The 19,029-nt window shown below is 34.0% G+C and overlaps 1 protein-coding gene across 1 annotated transcript; it reads left to right on the top strand.

Moving 5' to 3' along the window:
* The first annotated feature begins 1,123 nt into the window (after positions 1-1,123).
* SUV2 (protein dimerization) lies at positions 1,124-18,756 on the top strand. The gene is made up of 12 exons (XM_082895833.1): positions 1,124-1,633; positions 1,725-1,763; positions 4,453-4,571; positions 7,879-7,976; positions 8,092-8,441; positions 12,186-12,254; positions 13,135-13,217; positions 14,731-15,072; positions 15,150-15,256; positions 16,358-16,515; positions 17,382-17,578; positions 18,232-18,756. Exons 1-12 carry the CDS (start codon positions 1,310-1,312, stop codon positions 18,494-18,496), a joined length of 2,151 nt encoding a protein of 716 aa, XP_082751959.1. The 5' UTR covers positions 1,124-1,309; the 3' UTR covers positions 18,497-18,756.
* Positions 18,757-19,029: the final 273 nt, after the last annotated feature.

The following is a 19,029-nucleotide window of genomic DNA, read 5'->3' as shown; positions in this document are numbered from 1 at the left end:
GCAACATGTCTTTCTATAATAGCGACATACTGTTCTAGAATTTAAACAACCATAAGAAAATTGGTTTCACCATAAATATTTAGACCATTACAAATTAAAATTAAAAACTAACAAACAAAAGTAATAAAAGAATATATTATGCGAGTTTAGGTTTGAGTTTAGGTTTTATATGGAATAAGAGAAGATATTATGGGGGAGGATGTATAATAAAAATATAGACTATTTGTATACGGTCCGGATCGGTTCAAATCCAGAACCGTGGGGTTCAATCCGAAACCAATCCGTGGACTACGGATTTTTAATTCTTCAATCCGGAACCGAACCACGGATTCAAAAAATCAATCCAAACCTATTGGATTGGACTGGACTGGACTGGATCGGATTGCGGATTTCACGGATTCCTTGCTCAGCCCTAAAAATATGGATTTTGGGTTAACTTTTTGACTTTTTATGAAAAAAATATGTATTAAAAAATTATATAAATTAGTGTGCAGGGAAAAATTAGGATTGTGAGTTGTGCACCCGTAATTGTTGACTTTTGGTGAATAGTATTAACTTTTTAATTTTTTGAGAAACTTTTTAGTTTTTTGACTTTTTATGGACTTGCCAAACTTGGCCTAAATAAAAAGAAACATTATTTATTTTTATTTAAAGTGATAATTTGTTAAACCTATTAAAAATAATTTAAAAAAAACATATTTAAATTATGTAAACGGAAAATTTATTAGAAAATTATTTTTCAAGTGTTTGTATCCCAATTAGGCCATAAGATAATTTTATATTCTAATAATTATATTATTTGAACAGTTGATCTAACAAATTCTATGATCTAACAAATTCTAATTCTCTTATTTAAGGTATTTTATGGATATTTATACCTTTACAAATATTTTTTTGAACGGTTGTAATTTGATAATGTGAACATTTATATTTTATAATGTGAATATCCATATTGCCGTGTGAATGTTCACACATGTTAAGATACACATTGAAGATGTGAACATTCACGCAACGAAATATTAACACTGTAAATAAATCAAAATTCATCACAAATAATTTTTTTTAATCAGATTTAAAAAAAAGAAAAAGAAAAAGAAAAAGAAGCTAAAAAGGTTCTTTACAAACGAAGACTCGAAACAATCTCCCACTCCTCGCTTACACTCTCCAACACATTTTCTCAAACACCTCCTCTTCAAACTTGAAGAACCTAACAAACCGGCCCTTTCAAGAATCCAAGCGAAACCAATTCACATCTCACTCTGAATCAAAATTTCCTAATACATTGGTACACGCGTTTCTCTCGAATCCAATGAGCGACGAGGGTTTCGATGATTGGGACGCAGATTTCGTGTTCCAGCTCATCCAAGTTGAAGAACAAGCCTTGTCCTTATCGAACCCTACCCAACTCCACCACCCCCAACCACCACCACCGTCTTCCCATTTTCCACCACCGCCTGCGCCGCCGCCGTACGACAATATCAGCTATTCGCCTCCCCGGGAGTTGTCTCAGAGGGTCAGAGATGGTGGTAGTAAGACGAATGATTTCGATCAGTCTTCTATTGCCATTGGTCGCATCGTCGTCGCTTCGGTTTCGTCTCGTAACCCGAAAGAAGAAGAAATCGAGAGATTGAAGGTTAGGGTTTTATTTTTTTATTTTTTTGATTTTTGAATGAATGATTTTAGAATGCCTCTAATTTGAGTGTTGTCATGAACTGTGTTTTCAGATTGAGCTAGGTCGTGTTTCCAAACAGCTTACCCACCTGGTATGTTTATATGTACATGCAAAGAAACACAGATTTGTTTGTAGTTTCTCTATAAATTGTTGTTATGATCCACCTTGTCTTGACATTTTGTGCTTTGATCACCGTACCCTTTCTTAGTTATACTTTTTGGAAAACATGTAGGATTGTGAATCCCATATGGTATTATTAGGTTGGAGATGGAATATTAATAATTGTTGATATTTGTTTTGCACGAGTTGTTTGAGATTAAATCTATTAAACCCTAAACTTCATAATAACCCTCGCTACGTAAAATGTGACTTTGTTGTTTTTGTACCGTAGGGGCAAAATTATTTTTAGTCATCTAATCTGATCGAATTGGATTATGAATACCACCCCTTGGTAATCATAATTCTCCTTTTTCTATTAACAATACCATGTATTTTTTTATTTTTTTATTTTTATAACAACAAAACATGATTTGTGTGGGGTCCATCGGATTGCTAATCCAATCCTGTGATTTATCTTCATGGTAATCAAACATGGCCTTAGACTAATCCATCCTTTATGATGTAATTGCTTTATATCTCTTCCTTAAATTAAAGGGTATTTTAGTTGATCAAATCATCAAAGATAGATTCATGCATATGTGATGTAGGTGATATTCATGAGGAGTGTGCAATTGTCACTTAGTGAAGGTATTTGACATATCTTTACTTGATTTATAATTGCAACCTGTGGATTTGTAATTGTTATCAGTAAGGTTTTAAAAAGCGGTATTATGTAAGGGTTGCGGCGGTAGACGCTAACCGTTAATACTTGTTTTTGCGGTGTGACGGAAATTCACGTGTATAATGGCCATTGCGGTGCTACGTAACGGCCTTAATGGGCTATTACACTGTTACACATTATGTATAGATTCTTTTCAAAAATAGAAAAAATAAAAAACCTACACAATATTATAAGTCATGAACTCTATATTATATAACAAGTAATAACAAAATAAATAAAAAGAAGAGGTGCAATATGAATTTATGACATATAAAGTCATTAACTATTGAAATAAAATGTAAAAAGTCATTTACAGTGATTTAAAAATATGAAATATATTGGATCATATTTAAAAACTAACAAATATTGATAAAATTCTATTTTAAACTCCAATAAATGTGATTCTAAAATAAAAATAAGCATGTCAAGAAGTTTTTTTTCCTTTCAAATTGTCCGAAAAATAAAAAAATTTACAGTTCCGATTATTACAATTGTTATGCTACGGCTTTTACACCGCCACAACAACTGTTACGGTGACTTCCTTCTACATGATGACATGGGGGATGGAGTTCTTCACTTACACATGTTAAATACAAGAAATAAATGAACAGTTAATGGGCGTATGACTTAGATGGTACTTGTTATAATAATAGGATTAAAAGAAATCTGTTAAACTAACCCTTTTTTTGGTGATGCAACTTGAAGTGTTATGAAAGTACTCTTTCCTTGCGTATAATTACAACCTGTGACGTTAGAATTGTGACTTCATATGATAGAAACTTTGCCATCAACCTTAGATTTGATCCCTACCAGTTCAGATAACATGCTACTATGCTAGATAGGATAATGTGATATGACCGTACCATATCGATTTTGATTATTTTATTCCAACAACTGTAGAAGAATCATTTGATTAAGTGCATAGAATGGCAAAGAAAGTTCTTGATGTGGTAGTTATTGCTTGAATACCTAAAAATATCCTCTTTGGAAGCATAAAGCAAAGTTATGTTATTAGCTTTACTGATCCCTAATGTTAGATGGTTTGGTCATTGACAACAAAAACATGTAGATGCAACAGTTAGGAAGAGTAATATAATCACTGTAAATGGAAATGTTAGAGGGAGGGGAAGAACTGAATTGACATGGTATGTGGTAGTAGTAAGAAAGGATGTGGTTTTTTTAAATTTAACTGAGCATATAATCTTTGACAGAGTAGAATGATGAAAAAAGATTTATGTAGATTAGTTCGACGAGTGCATTCATATCATATTTGTCCCACTTAGAGGATTCCTGTATTGTGGTACATGATTTAGAGGATTCCTTTATTTAAAGGAAATGCTTAGTTTATGGTGCCTTGTGTAGTCGTGCTTGATGTCAACTATTTGGAGGGAGTGCAACCGGAGGATTTTTTATGGAAAGGAGGAACCACTTTCTAAATTGAGAAGCAGAATTTTCTCCCTTTTGCATAGTTGGTTATTGGGTATTGTTGATCTATCCTTGAACCAATTGTTGGACCTTGTAGAGGCTTTTGAGTAAAGATTAATGTACAAGAGCTTTAAGTGTTTTGTTTAGTGTTTCTGTAGTGTATATGGGTGGCACTTCTTGTTTCCTTTGTAATAAAATATTTATTGTAAATAAGTAGGCACTTGATTTTAAGTTCAGTTAGGAGCTTGTACATAATCATGGCTACCTGGATGACCTATTATATCTTATTGGATTACTGCAAAACATGTTTTATGTACAATGCTGTATTGTTCCTTGAAATATGTTTCTTCTCGTGTGGTAATTTCCATGACAGTTTTTTCTAAGAGGATTATATTTATGTACAAACATGACATGTATTGGTTATAATTATAATTTTCAATTGATATGGAAAAAACTAAATTTTATTTCTTTATTCAAAACTAGTCCTGTACCTCAGTGGTTCTGTTTGCAATGATAAATTATTTCACACTTCCAGGAACAAGATTGCTTACAGCTTCGAAAGGAAAGAGACAAGAAAGAGGAGCAGCTTAATTCTATATTTTCACAAGTTGAAGAAAAAGATGTTGAGGTTCAGCGCAGAAAGAGCAAAAACTTGTATGTAGAATTTATTTTGCTTAAGGTTGCCTAGCCTTCTAGTTTTTCTAATCTCATGCCACTTTAAAAGCATATTTAATGCTTTGGATAGCCATGAGGAAAGTTATTTATGTAATTTTTTTTTTCTTTTATTAGATTCACTTGAAAGTAGTAAACAAAAAGATCAAATTATCTTACATGAGAAACCAAAAGACTCTATTGACCCCAAAATCCTATTTTACATATTTTTTTTTATTTAGCTGGATGGGGTTACATATGGGATTCAAACATGTCATGACACCCCTTAGTGAAAATTACTTTAAAATGTGTAACTAATTCTTTATTAAATGGATTATCCGTGTCAACTTTGGGTAACATGTGTTTCACACTAATCCAACTTGTTTAGTTTTTTGTTAGGTTGTCATGTTTCTTTTGGGTTCGTGTTGAGAACTAGCTAACCATAACCCTGTAACTCCGTGCTAGGTTTGTGATGATTTGAAAATTCCCACCGTTAACAACACACCACGGATAAACTGGCACAACAATTTCTAAAACAATGAAGAACATGACACATGAGTGACATGCACAACGCATTTAACTTTATATATTTACTATATGATGTATATCTGAGTATTTTATTAAAAAATGAAACATTACATTAATTTCCGAAAACTAAAGGTGGAGGAATTAATAATTTAATGTGTATAAATTTACGTTAATTTTCTTTTATCATTGGACCCCAAGTTATTTTATTCAACCATGTAATGTGTTTCATATGTGTCTATGAGATATACATACATGTGTCTTCTAAGTATTTGAAGTGTGTCTGGGTCTAAATAAATTAAATAAAAATAATAGGACATGTTCGGACGTGTGTCCGACAATTGGGGAAGAGTTCAACGAGTGTCTTGTCTGACATAGACACAAAACCTTCTTAAAAGTGTTTGTGCTTCTTAGTTGCTCTCTCTCTCTCTCCCTCCCTCTCTCTCTCTCTCTCTCTGGTGGTGTGAGGTAGGGCTGTACACAGATCGAGTCGGACCGGATTTGGTACTAGCCCGTCACTCGAACCAATTTTGTAGAAAATTTCATCAACCAATTTCGGCCGTACTAGTAGTCGAAACTGTACTATTTGAAACCGACACGGTCAGTTGGATTTCGGTTGGAACCGTTAGGCCAAAAACGATGAGCTTTGCTCTCTTTCTTCAAACCCAAAGTTGGATGGATTTGGGAGAAGAGTTTGAGAAAAAGAAAAATAAAACAAAGAAAACTATAAAGATGTTCAGATTTGAGAGAAACATAGGAAAAAACACAAATAGATCGATACATATTCCTATAAATCTTCACATAGATTTATTTAAGAGAAGAGTTGAGATTAAAAGAGAGAGAGAGAGAGAGAGAGAGAGAGAGAGAGAGAGAGAACAATATATAGATTTGAATAAAAATGTATCTAAACATAGATTTGGGCATTATCGTCACCTTCATCACAAATCTGAGCAAATCAAAGCATTATCATCATCATCATCACCATCAATGTTGAATAGCACCATTGTCACCATGGATTACAAATTTCACACAATCGCCACCGAGAGTGGGAGTTTAAAAAGGCAAAAGGGTTTATGGGAAGGGAGACCAGAGAGTGAGAGAACTCTGAGAGGTAGATGAGAAGGTGAAAGGTGAGACCATGAGAGAGATGAGAGAGACTGAAAGGGAGAGAGATGAGCGTTTGAGTAGAAAGAGGTGAGGTGAGGTGAGGTGATAAGGCTGTCTTGGAAAAGATGAATATAATTATATAATCGGTGGAACTGTGACGTGGCATACTTAACATTAGATATATACATCAGTTCGGTTGGTTTTGAAAAATTTCCTTTGGCACACCTGTCACTCGACCGAAAATGAACGGATTTGCAGAATAATGCCTGCTTCCGACCGTCGAAATTTCAAAATTGTAGCAAGCTCTGTTCGGTCGGTGTGAGTTGGGTTTTTCAGATGAACCGGTTATCTGTACAGCCCTAGTGTGAGGTGTGCCCGTAGGCATCTTATTACTATTCAATTATGATGTTCATGTAGTTTTTGTTGCATGTGGTTTTATAAAGTATTTGACACATGGCCCCCCATTTAATTGATTTGATTGGTCACCACTTCTAATCATGATTTTTTTAAGCATCTAGAAAATTGGTCTTTATATGCTTTCTTAGTATGATCTTAGTTAAGTGAAGCAGACGACAAAAATAAATCCATTTTTTCCCGTTATATCTACACAAACAAATAATATGTTGAAAAACACATTGTCAATTGGCAAACTGGTCCGTTATGGGGTATCATTTGTTCACCACAACTTGGCTTGTGCTTTCTCAATATTGTGTGGATTTTGTTAAGGGGTAGGGAGACACACAAATGAATGCAGGTATCTATGCATGAAGCAAGAGGCTGGGAAAATGGCTAGAGCCTAGAGGTTGGTAAGCAGACAGGCTTTAGAGTCTCTATAGGAGAGTATCTAATGAAAAATAAAACGTATGGTGTGGTGAAACGTTACTTCATATATATATATGCTGTTTTGGGAAACCCATTGTGAAGATGGATAGTTTTTTTCTGGCTTAGGTGATTCCCTTGCTATTTAGAGAGTTAAATATAAGATGGCTTCAAAATCATGGATTAATGGTTTCAATTTTTCAGAGAACCATCTTTTTTACAGCTGTGTTACAGATTAGGAGGGGAATAGTAGAAATTTTGAGAAGAGTGTAATCTAGTTGAAGACTGAATCATCAACTTTAGTTGCATATTGGTGCTGTTGCATCCCCATACTCAAGGGGCTACTACATGAGGCTATTACTGATAGTGGCCATCCCTCTGAAATCAGTCCTACTTTTTATGTGGAATATTCGTTGAATATCATAATGTTATAATGATTTTTTTCCCCTTACATAAGTCAAATTTGTTTACTGAATTAGTGTAGTGCTTGTTATTTCATCAAATCCTTTAGAACTTAGTGAACTCAGCACCTTTTTTTTTTTTGTAATGGTGTGGATTCTGATGCAGATTCTAATGATTATCATGAAGTTGTTGGAAAAATCATCTTGGACTTGCATTTTATTAATCTCATTTAAGATGAGGCTTGGATCATTATGAGTCATGCCTAGAATCATAAGAACTAGGTTGGTTTATTGGCAGCCTTAAGGCCAACTATGCTATATGATTCTTATTATCTAGCGCTATGCGTCTGTTCTCATCACCAGAGTCCAGACACCAATTTGGCTCTCATACGTAATACTTTGTAAATATCAATAGCATGTGTGGGGAAAGTTGTGCATGACACTGGCTATGATGGCAGGGAATATGGAGTTCATACTCATGACCATCCTGGAATTTCTTTAGGATTTCGAAATGGTGACTCTTCAAATGATCACGTTGGCTCTCGGATTAATGTAGGTGGGCATTCAGTTCAATATTTGCTAAAATGCTGAAATTACTGATTTTCCAGTTTTCTTGTGTTTCTCTTTTTCAGTTCTTCTGACATCCTTGCCCTTTGCTTTTGGTGTGCTAGTTACTTCAACTTGTAAAGCAATAGGAGTTCAGACGGACAAGTCTGGGGAATCTACCATTTTATCAAATAAAAATGATTTGTCAACTTCTCAATGTCGTCAAAACAAGTTGTTGTCTGTTTGGGAATCATCAAGTGGCCAAGGATCACCAAGAAATCTGGTTTCAAAGTTGTTGGTGGCTTGTGAAACAGATTTTCATGTCCTTTTTGGTTGTTTTAACTTATCTTCCAAAGGAACGCTGAACTCTCTAGCAGATGCAAGATCTTCTGATGTGAGTTTGCAGGACCACAAGCCACCTACTTTGTCTGCTGAAGCAGAGAAAGTATCTCATCTGTACTCTATGTTAACAAAGGTATCTATTTCAGCATGCTATTACATTTAACATAATATATTGCTGCAGACTGTGTTGCCTTCCTTTTTTGGTAAAAGTATGTTACCATCTTTAGCACATCAACCAAATTTCAATTATTAAATATCAAGCTTTTGTCATTATATCTATAACTCATGATAATTTTATTGCATGAATCTTCTTCTATTACTACAACATAATTAATTAACTACATATGAAACAACTTGCTTGTGGTTGAGTTGCAATTTGTATAAAGTTTTACGGGCATAGATTGGTACATATCAGTCAATTTTTGTATGATGACATATGAAAGCTCCATTGGTGGAGGAGAAGGCAGAGCTTTGTATAGGCATGACAAATCAAGATAAACGAAGTGTTAAACCTACAACTTGTGCTACAACTCTAGCAAGGATCCCCATAGTAATTACATTTCCAATTGATCTTCACTCTTCCTCTATGTTACACAGACTCGGGTACGGGTATCGGGTGCGTATCTAGGGATCGGACACTTCAAAATTAAAAATTAAGGATACGTGGATATGTATCCAAATTTGGATACGGGTATGGGGATACGTTAAATAGTTTTTAAAAAATATATATATATATATTTATTATATGAAGTTGAGTTATATTATATAAATAACAAATAAAAATCTATGAAGATGAGATATATTATATATATATATATATTATAAATATTTTTATTTTAATATACATTAATTATTTAATTAATTTATTATATTTTTTAAACAATGTGTTCTAATTAATTTTTTTTTTATTTTATTTTACATACATTTATTTATTTTTTATTAATATATATAAGTATATATTATCTTATAAATATATTATATGTTATATAATAATTATTATATAATATATAATAATAATAGTTATTATTATAGTTATTAACTATTATTATTATTATTATTATATATTATTATAGTTATTATAATAATAGGTAGATATACGAATAGAAGACAGAGATATGATCGAGAGAGAGATTGAGAACAGTACGGGAGGGAAAGACAGATCGAGAGAGAGAGAGAGAAGAGGAGATCGGGAGAAGAGGAGAGATCGAGAGAAGAGGAGATCGAGAGACGAAAGATCAGGAGACGAGATCAAGAGTGAAGGATCGATTGGGGTGAGATCGAAGCCTGCGACTAGAGAGAAGTCGGCGACCAGGTTCTTGCTCTCTCCTCTTTCCTTTCTTCTGTATTTAGGGCTATTTCGTTGCTTCTGTATTTAGGGCAAAACATAGCCGTATCCATTTGTGATGAGCCGTATCCCGGCCGTATCCCGCACCCGTACCCGTGTCGTGTCGTGTCGACACGGGTACCTCCGAAATTTCAAAGAGTCCGTGTAACATAGAGTCTTCCTAGAAATTGGGGCCTACAATTCAAGTATGCATATGTTCTTCTATGACACTTCTTCAAAATACATCATGGCAGCAATGAGTGCCTCTTTAAATAGGCCTAATGCATTGTTTGTTATCCAAAATGGGGTCAGATTCTGTTTTGATGAGACAATGAAGTCCAAATTTTGGTTTGTGCTCTTGATTACATGTAGATCGAGTTGTGCCCTCACTTTGTACATTGGGACTGCTTTTCCTTCTAATGGATCGCTGCTATTTTTTTTATTTGTTTATTTATTGAAATGCGTTTGTTTAGAGTATGCCCAATTTATTCCCGATTTGATGGGGGTCTAAGAGGGGTAGATTGGTGCATACCTCACCTTTGGCATTATTTGCACAGAATGTTTACCCTCAAGGTCCTACCCACAACCTCAAGGTTAGTAGTGAGTGAGTTTTAACCACTGTCTTGAAATGCTTTTGTTTCCTAATAAAAATGAAAATTGGAAAAGGTCATTCCCAATGCACAAGGCTCCCGCTTACAATAGTGTTTAAAAAGGAAGTAGCTTGAAATTACCATCCTTGTAGGAAATAAAAAATTTGGTCAATCAATTTCTCATGCATCATATGCTTGATACATCTGTTTGGAATCATCTGATTCTTGTTGATGAAAAGGGCCACCTAAAAGCACTTAGGCTGCAATTTACAAAAAAGCCAACGGCATAGGAGATCTTCAAACATCTTATTTTGAGCAAACATTATCTTTCATGTGAAACCAGCTGTCACACAAAGATTTTACAGTGAACATTATTACAATCCCATTTCCAATTCATTGTTATGGCATTTCATTGAGACTTTGTATTGTGAGTTGCTTTCTAGCCACCTAGCTTCCACTTATGAGGTCTTAAAATAGAAAGACTGAGGGAAGCACGTACCCACCGAGGCCTGGCGGCTATGAAGCATGGGTACTTCGAAAAACATGCCAATGCCGTACCCGTACAGGGTACTTACCGGTGTATGGTACGTCATATGGTACTTACCGGGTACACGAAACACGTACCTAAATTTTTTTCTTCCTAATTTTTGACGTACCTACTATATATTTAAGCCGTACCGTACCTCAATTGAAACAATATTTTCTTCTACTATAGAGATAAAACTCTTTTCACTTGATTTCTTTTTTATTTTTAGTTTTATGCTTAGCATGTTTTTAAAATTAAACTATGGTTTGTAAAATATATTGACATTTAATTTTGATTTATACTTTTACTTTTGGCATTAAATGTTAATTATAAGTTGAATCTTAACAAATTAAACCATTTAATTAATTTTTGCATTAGTATAAATTTAAAAATAAATATTTTTTTACAAGCGTACAAAGCTGTACCCGTACCCGTACCCGTACCCGTACCCTACTTTTTTTGGATTTTACCGTATCGACGTACCTATATCGTATTAGTACCAATACTCGTACCCGTACTCGTATTTCATAGCCTGGTGGTTAGGGAAAGTAATATTCCACGTGATCCCCATAGACACGTGGCATTACCCTTTTGGCTACTTGGTCACTTGTGAGTCAAGGAAAAACCCCTATAAATATAGCACATTTTCCACAGCTCGAGAGAGCGATTTTGGGAAAGGGGAGACCCTACCACTTCGATTACTGCCACAATTCTTTCCTAATTCACTTGCCGTACTCTCACCCAGTGACTCAATTCTCATCATCTCTAGTTTATTGTTCACATTACTTGCCTCTCCAGTGATACAAACCCTAATATTTTTGGACCTCCTACATTTTTTAATATCGTTCTATGTTGAGATTCATTTCTTGCATGAAGTAACCTATGGTGTTTGGTAGATATTAAGTGCCTTTTTTAATTTATTTGCGAGTGCAGCTTCTTATGTAAAATGCTGTTGAAGCAGAGTGATTGACTTTCTTGTCCTGGAGTTAGATACATGCCTCCAGTCTCACAATTATAGCGCCGTTTGGTAGAGCTGTGGAAAAGTGATTATAACTTATAGCCTAACAGCTTATAGTTTATAGCTGTGAACATAAGCTGATTTTTGACTTATAAATTAAGCTTCTCCTTTCCCACTCAAAGAATAAGTTGATTTTTGACTTACAAAAAGTTATAAGCTGTATTGTTAAGCTGAACCAAACACATCAAAATAGCTTAAATTAAGCTAAAAGCTGAAATAAGCCCTACCAAACAGGGCCTATGTATCTGATTATATAGATAGCCACTCATTCCTCTATCAAATTCAGGCTTGCGGAAGTCGTGTCACTGTATAGTTAACCATATTCGATTGTGCTGTTAGTACCCTTATGCCTATGTGGACATGCATCATAGTTCTCTGAGCTTCCTTCTTGTGTTTGATTGCTTCTTATTTCATTGCAGATTGACTCTGGGATGGTAAAGTTGGATGCTTTGTTTGAAGCTTTAGTTGATCTTTGCAGTCTTGAAAATGTGAGTTACAAAACCTGAGTTTTTTGGGTTTACTATAGGTCTGAATTCAGTTGTTTAACAAACTTCCACCAGTATATTGTTTAAAAAGTACTACTTTATTTTGGAGCAACAAGGTGTTGGCTTAGTTTATATGCATGTTCGTCCTTGGCTGGTAAGACTTTGTGTCCAGCAAGTGACACGAGTTTAGCAAAATTTTAAGATAATGTATAACTACAGAAGTAAGAACTGCTGGTTCTTGAACAGCAAGTAATTCCATAGAATTGACTTGGGGAGATCAGATGATGGATTGGATCCTCTTCTTCTTAAGGAATTACTTGTACAGCCACATTTTCAGAGGGCACTGACCATTATAGTTTGAAGCAGTTGGTGATTAAGGTTGGTTGGAGCAGTCTCAACTCGGAAATTAAATCTACGGTTGATTTCCAAAAAAATGAGTTTTTTTGTGAATCTTTTAACTTTAGCATTATTGTTATGATAACTTATTTGGTTTAGCTTGAATCATGGAAACTTAAAGTTTAGGAAGTGTGTGTTTGTCATGTATGGGCATAAACTTGTTATGTACAAACCAAACATGCATATATCCATATTTACATATGTTAAAACACATACAAACACATATGAGGTGAGGCATATCCTATCCAACAGCCACATGTATGGAATTAGTAATGTTGCTTTGTTATAAAATATTATTTTGTGAGCAATGTGGTTAAATCTTAATCTTCTGTGCTATATAGGTTCTAACTTTTATTTTTTATATTTTTTTAATATGAAATATCTGTAGTGAGCTTGTTTTTCTGATTCAAATCAACTGACTTCAAAATTAGAAGAAATTTATAATCTTGAAAAAATCGAAATTTAAAATAATTATTTTTTTGTACAGGATGTTATTATGTATAGATCTCTGCGGGTACTGCGAATGGTTGTGAGTCACACATTCGGTTTGGAAATGGAATCTCATAGAAGGTATGCCTTTCTCATGGCTTATATGTGCTCTGTTTGTTGCTTAACATGTCTTTCATTTCCCTTGAAAATTTCTCTCATCTAAAGAATGGAATGTGCATTTCATAAGTGCTCTCCTGTTAAGTCTGGTTCAGATTGAACATATTTTACATGGACTTTTCTAATCTGTGTGAAATACCCAAGTTAGATACATGATACTTGGGTAAAGGCACATGTCTATTTGGTCATGCGTCTAGCAATCATTTGTGGGAATTACTTTTCTAACATGGTTGCTTTAAAGTGTGTGATTTGCCCATTGCTTGATGCTCTATATTACATGAAACCTGATTTGATCTTAGAAATGCAAGAAGAATATTGAGAAATAAAAACATTTGGATGTATACCAGTGTCCTTGGACTGGGGAACTAGGCAGATGCAAGTGGACAAATCAAGCACATACCTGAATCTGAGTCAATGCAACAGAGGATTTAACCTCAATTGGTCATCTGTAACCAGACCAATGGACTATTCTTGTTATCCAATGTTGCCCTTTCTAATAAAAGCTAATGTAAAGAATGGTTAACATGGGATCATTGTAAATATTCTGTGCCAGGATACTATGTAGGGGCGCTCAAGAAAGGGAACAGGCCGCTAATTGTCCTACTAATAAAACCTTATCTTGGCCACTTTTTTGGTTTCTCAGCAGTGTTTTCTTGAACCAAACATTCATCTTTTATTGTACAATTATATAGTTTTTGTTGTGAATGACTAGATTTCTTTGCCATCTTCCTCAAATCAATTCTTTAGCTAGGTTTTCTTTTTAAGTCATAACATTTTATGTTGTCATTCATGTCCAGTTCTATATTTTTTTGTCATGTTACATAGCTTGATATCCTTGTTTTAGCTTACTTCACTATTATATCAAGGAAAGACTAGAGGCAATAACTAATTTTGGTGAAGCTGTGTGTCATGCCCATTTTTCTATTAATTGAGAGGGCAAATATGTAAAATAAATACAAACCAAGAGGATAATTATGTAAAATTACTACTAATTTAAATGATAATTATATAAAACAAACCCACATAAATAGCATGCAAAGTGGGTTAATAGAGTAAAAGTAGGAATAAATAGGCTAGGGGGAGAAGAAATAGGGTTAAAGTTACTTAATATAAAAGTAGATAATAAATATATAAAACGAAATCCCAAAATTCAGTAAACTTAAAAAAAACTCCACATACTTTTGAGAGTTGGCAATTGACAAATAATAGTGTATGAAGTGGGTTAGTGGAAAACAATAAGTAAAATAAAAGGAGAATTAGGAATAAGATTAATTAATACAAAATAAATATTAAAGACCCTTGGTACCTTTTTTTATGTTAGTTAGTCTCACGGTCCTGTGGAACTACTTGGTACCTTTTGTTATGTTATCTTGTACTTTTTACAGCTTCATGCCCTTCTGGGCAATATTCCTGAACTGTTGTCTTAGTTCACATGCTTATGAACTTTGATTTGATTTGTCCAGTATACTGTACTCAGGGATAATGTCATAGTTGAAGGACCTTCATTGGACAACACTGAGGATATTTATGGATTCAAATGTGCTGAAACTGGAACTCTGTTCTCTGCGGATGTTGATGAGATGTCTGATTCAGGCCTTATTACATTTAGAAGGAGTTTATTGAATGCAGAAAGTTTATGTAAAAAGGAACAAAGAAATCATGGATCTGCTGTGCTGACATCTTGTTTAGATTGGTTTTCTGTCTTTGAACTGATGCGTCAAATAGCCATGAGGAGTACTGAAGAATGTGTAAGATTGGAAGCTGTTTCTATTATGAATATGATTCTCATGAGAAGTAATGCTTACTTGGATAGGGGGAAGTAAGTTGACTACTTTGCATTATGTCTCATGTCTTGTGGAATGTTTTATATTCTTAATGCAACTCTGTTTTGTATAGATTTGCAAGAATTTTGGTGTTTCAAAGTATTTCACATTTGTTAAGGAAAGAATCTGGTTTGAGCGTGCAAAAGCAAGTTGTGCATCTTCTATACCTGCTACTAAATTGTAAGTTCCCCTTTTCTTTCACCTTCGATTTTAATGAACTACTCACTTAATTTTGGGTTTGTGCCAGTTGTTCTAGTTACTAGCTTCCTAAAGTTTCAAGGTTGTCTCTCTGGCTTATTTTTATTCTCACACATGCCTTCTAATCTTTTAGCTTCTTTTTTGATAAATAAATAAATTGTCACCTTAAATTTTTGTTAAGTTAGCTTTCTCTTATCTTGGAAAGGAGTTTTTAACATCTCATAGAATTATATATATTTTACTTCTTGGGACTCCTCTTTGTCCCTGATTCGTGCTTGATACTTATGGATCAGGTATATTAACCCAATGGATTTTGCTTGTTTCTAATGATACCGTTTAATGATATTTGCTTTGGCTCATCTTTGTTCTTTGTGAACTATCTGAACCTGGCTGGAGTGTTATTTTTATAATGGTTTTGAATTTTTTCATAGCAGTGAAGAAAAGCCTGATGGAGTTTTTTTTAAGCTTAATAAAACTTTAAGACAGCAGAATTTGTCACATTGGTTTGTGTTATACCCAGCAGTACTTTCTTTCTGTAATAATAAAAGTTGTTGAAGAAGAAACAATGAAAAAGCTTGCTACTTAACAAAAAAAGAAAAAAGAAAAAGAAAAAGCTTGCATTGACTTGAATAATAGCATAAATGCATGCAATATCTCACCTTTCTTCTCTATTCAGATCTAAGGCATTCACAGGGTAATAGGTGGTGAGTGTATTGTGGTGGTGACGATGGTGACTGAACCACCAGATATATGACAGAATGCTATATGATGAAATGCTGATGGGGTCTTACCTAGGCATCCGACCAAATGAATTTTATACTCCTTTTTCGCGTTGGTGGATTCTATGTAGAAAGAATTTTAGATATATTGTGTGACTTCAAGAAAAGGGGAAAATAACTTACTATATTGATGCTATAATCTTGTAGTTCTATGCATTCGTACTGTATGGACGTTATAATCTTATAGTTCTCTGCATTTCATGTTGTCCTCTCTCTGTCTCTCTGAATTTCAAACTTCTAGAGTTGAGGTGTAACTACTTGTTCATAGTTTTATTAACAGTTGATGTTGCACTGATGAATGCAGGTCCAAAACTAATGGCCATGTTCTGCTCGGGCTGTAAAGAGGAGGTGGAGAATGCTGGAGCTCCTAATGATGCAAAAAATGCTTCTTCTGTTCAAGGATTCGGTGCTATCCTCGAGGGGTTGGCAGACTGTGTAGCTTGTGGTGGAAATGGTATACAGGTAAGCTGGTGTCCAAAAGAATGATCAAATCAGTCATCGGTATTTTTATTTTTGATTGGCAAAAGTCAGATGTCAGTCATCGGTTTGATATATATATATATATATAAGTTTTTTCTGCTTTACATCATGCAAGTGCATTGGTGTGTTTATGATTAACACATTCTTAGTGGAAGGTTATCAAGGAACTACCTATCTATTAAATTATTCGAACAATATATGAAATGCAATCTGTCATTTAATTTTTAGATACGGAGCATTTTCCAGTTTCTATGTTTCACTATTAATTTTATTTAGGGAATGCTGACTCTAATTATGAGCTCATGTGCTGCTTATTGGGGCTAAATTATGAAATCCTGTAGAGAGGAGACTCTAATCTCTTAATCGGAGGCTGATCAAAATAAATAAATAAATAATCTCTTAATCGGAGTGAAGGGCTAGGAAGCATGGTCATACCTCCTCGGGTGGTCTAGTGTTGGTGTTCAACATATGGACATTGGCATGTTGTGGGTGGACACTTGTTGCTCACACATCCTAATGTGTCCTGTTATTATCTTTCTTTCTTTTCTTTTCTTTTGAAATATATATTTTTTAAACTGGACATACTTTGGATTTTCATGGTACATGCATGCTATCTTCAGAGGTGATCTTCTGCTAGCTATTTAACAACATTTTGTCACATCCTGTACATGTTTATAGACATGATTTCTATCCATGCAGTGTTTGCAATTAAAGTTACTTGAAACTGGTCAAAATCAATTGATTGTATTTCTGTGTGCCTGTTGCTTATTTTCACGACATTTGCTTGAATATCACTTGATATACACAATTTCATCTATCTCACCACCTTAACCGTGTCAATCTTTCAGGAACTGAAACTTCGCAGGAATGCTGTTATTCTGGTGGCTTTCTTAGTGTCTTCAGGGAAACCTGGTTTTGAAATTCTGTTGGGTCATAGGCTTCCAAAAAGGACAAACTTTCTTGCACTGATTTTGCAAATGCTGATGTCAGAAATGGACATAGAAGTAGAAAACTCTTCTCAGCCATCTGAAATTTTTAGAGAAAGGTATGGTGATTGCTTATGATATTTCAGATGTCCTATTGTTTCTTACATATTGGATATCTCATGTATACATGCATCTATACTTATTTGATCGATCTTGCATAGATTCATTTTTTATTTTTATTTTTTTATTCCTTCTTCCAAAATAAGGGAGCTACCTCATTTTTACTTACTGCTTTTGGAATGCTGGTCATGTTTTCTTTTTGAATAATGCTATTTGTACCAATTTGTGTACCAATTGATGATATGACATAATTTAAGAGGTTTTTGGTATTTGTAATTTGTATAATGAATGGGGTCAATAATAATGTCGTAACTAGTGTTGGTATACTAGTTAGTATACTAATTGGTGCATGTTGTACTACCGTTCCTTTTTACATGATCATTTTGCTTGATCAAAGCTGATGGGAACATTCAAATGCTTCGTAGTTGTTATCGTGTACTTATAAGATGCATGATTTTTTCTCGTAGTTAATATTGCTGGACTTCCTGTAAGTTCTTGCAGCTTAAGATACAACATTGAAATGTTTGTTAACATAAAGCACAAACTCCTATGAGATAATTCATTTTTTCACCCGATTGTATTTCTGATTCCATTTCTGCGGTTTTAGATATCTGCCACTTGTATTTGATGGTTGATTTTTTTTCCCCTGCAGAACTTTGCTAATTCGAGAAGCACTTATCCTTTTGAATCGACTCGTATCCAATCCTCAATACTCTACTCCCGTTTTGCGAGTATTAACAAATAGTAGAGATGTGGCTTGCTTGACTGTTGATATTGCGAACAGGTTATCCTGTAAAGGCAAGTGGTTCTGGCAGTCGGACAGCATGACTAGGCAGATGAGGGAATCTGAAATCGTGGATTTGGCTCGAGTATTTAAAAAAAGGGTTTTCACATTTTTAGGAGAGAGTATATTGTGAAGTTCGTGTCATCATTCAGACCATCTTCCTACATAATACTGATCGATTTTAGCTTTGTAAAAATGGAAGCTAAATTAGATCAAAGTCAAAAAAATGACACAGTTTCTCTGAAAAAAATTGAAGAGGAAGTGACTGAGCTTTTGCTGTGTGCATGGGCGGAGCTATGCATGAAGTAGTGAGTTCAATTGAACCCATTGAACTTTGAATATTTTTGTAGAATTATGTAATATTATATATAATTTTTAAGAGGTTTTCATAAATTGACAATAGTAAAATTGTTCAAAAAAATAGATTTATCACCAAAAAAAAAAAATGTTTTTAAAAAAAATCCATTTTTAGTTTTTTGAATTTAATTTTTTGAAAATTGAGTTTTTTTGTTTTTTGTTTTTTTTTGTGTTTTTAGTTAATATTTTTAAAATTTTAAACAATTTACTTTTTTAAATGTCTAAGTAGTAAAATATTTGTGAAAAAATATTTAAAAAAATTAATAAATACATAAAAATAAGAAAAATGTACTGAATTTTAGTATATAT

This window comes from Camellia sinensis, chromosome 11, assembly GCF_055761805.1.
Source record: "Camellia sinensis isolate YWXY chromosome 11, ASM5576180v1, whole genome shotgun sequence".
Lineage (NCBI taxonomy): Eukaryota > Viridiplantae > Streptophyta > Magnoliopsida > Ericales > Theaceae > Camellia > Camellia sinensis.
Note: the sequence above shows the minus strand (reverse complement) of the source record. Positions and strands in the feature narration are given on the sequence as shown.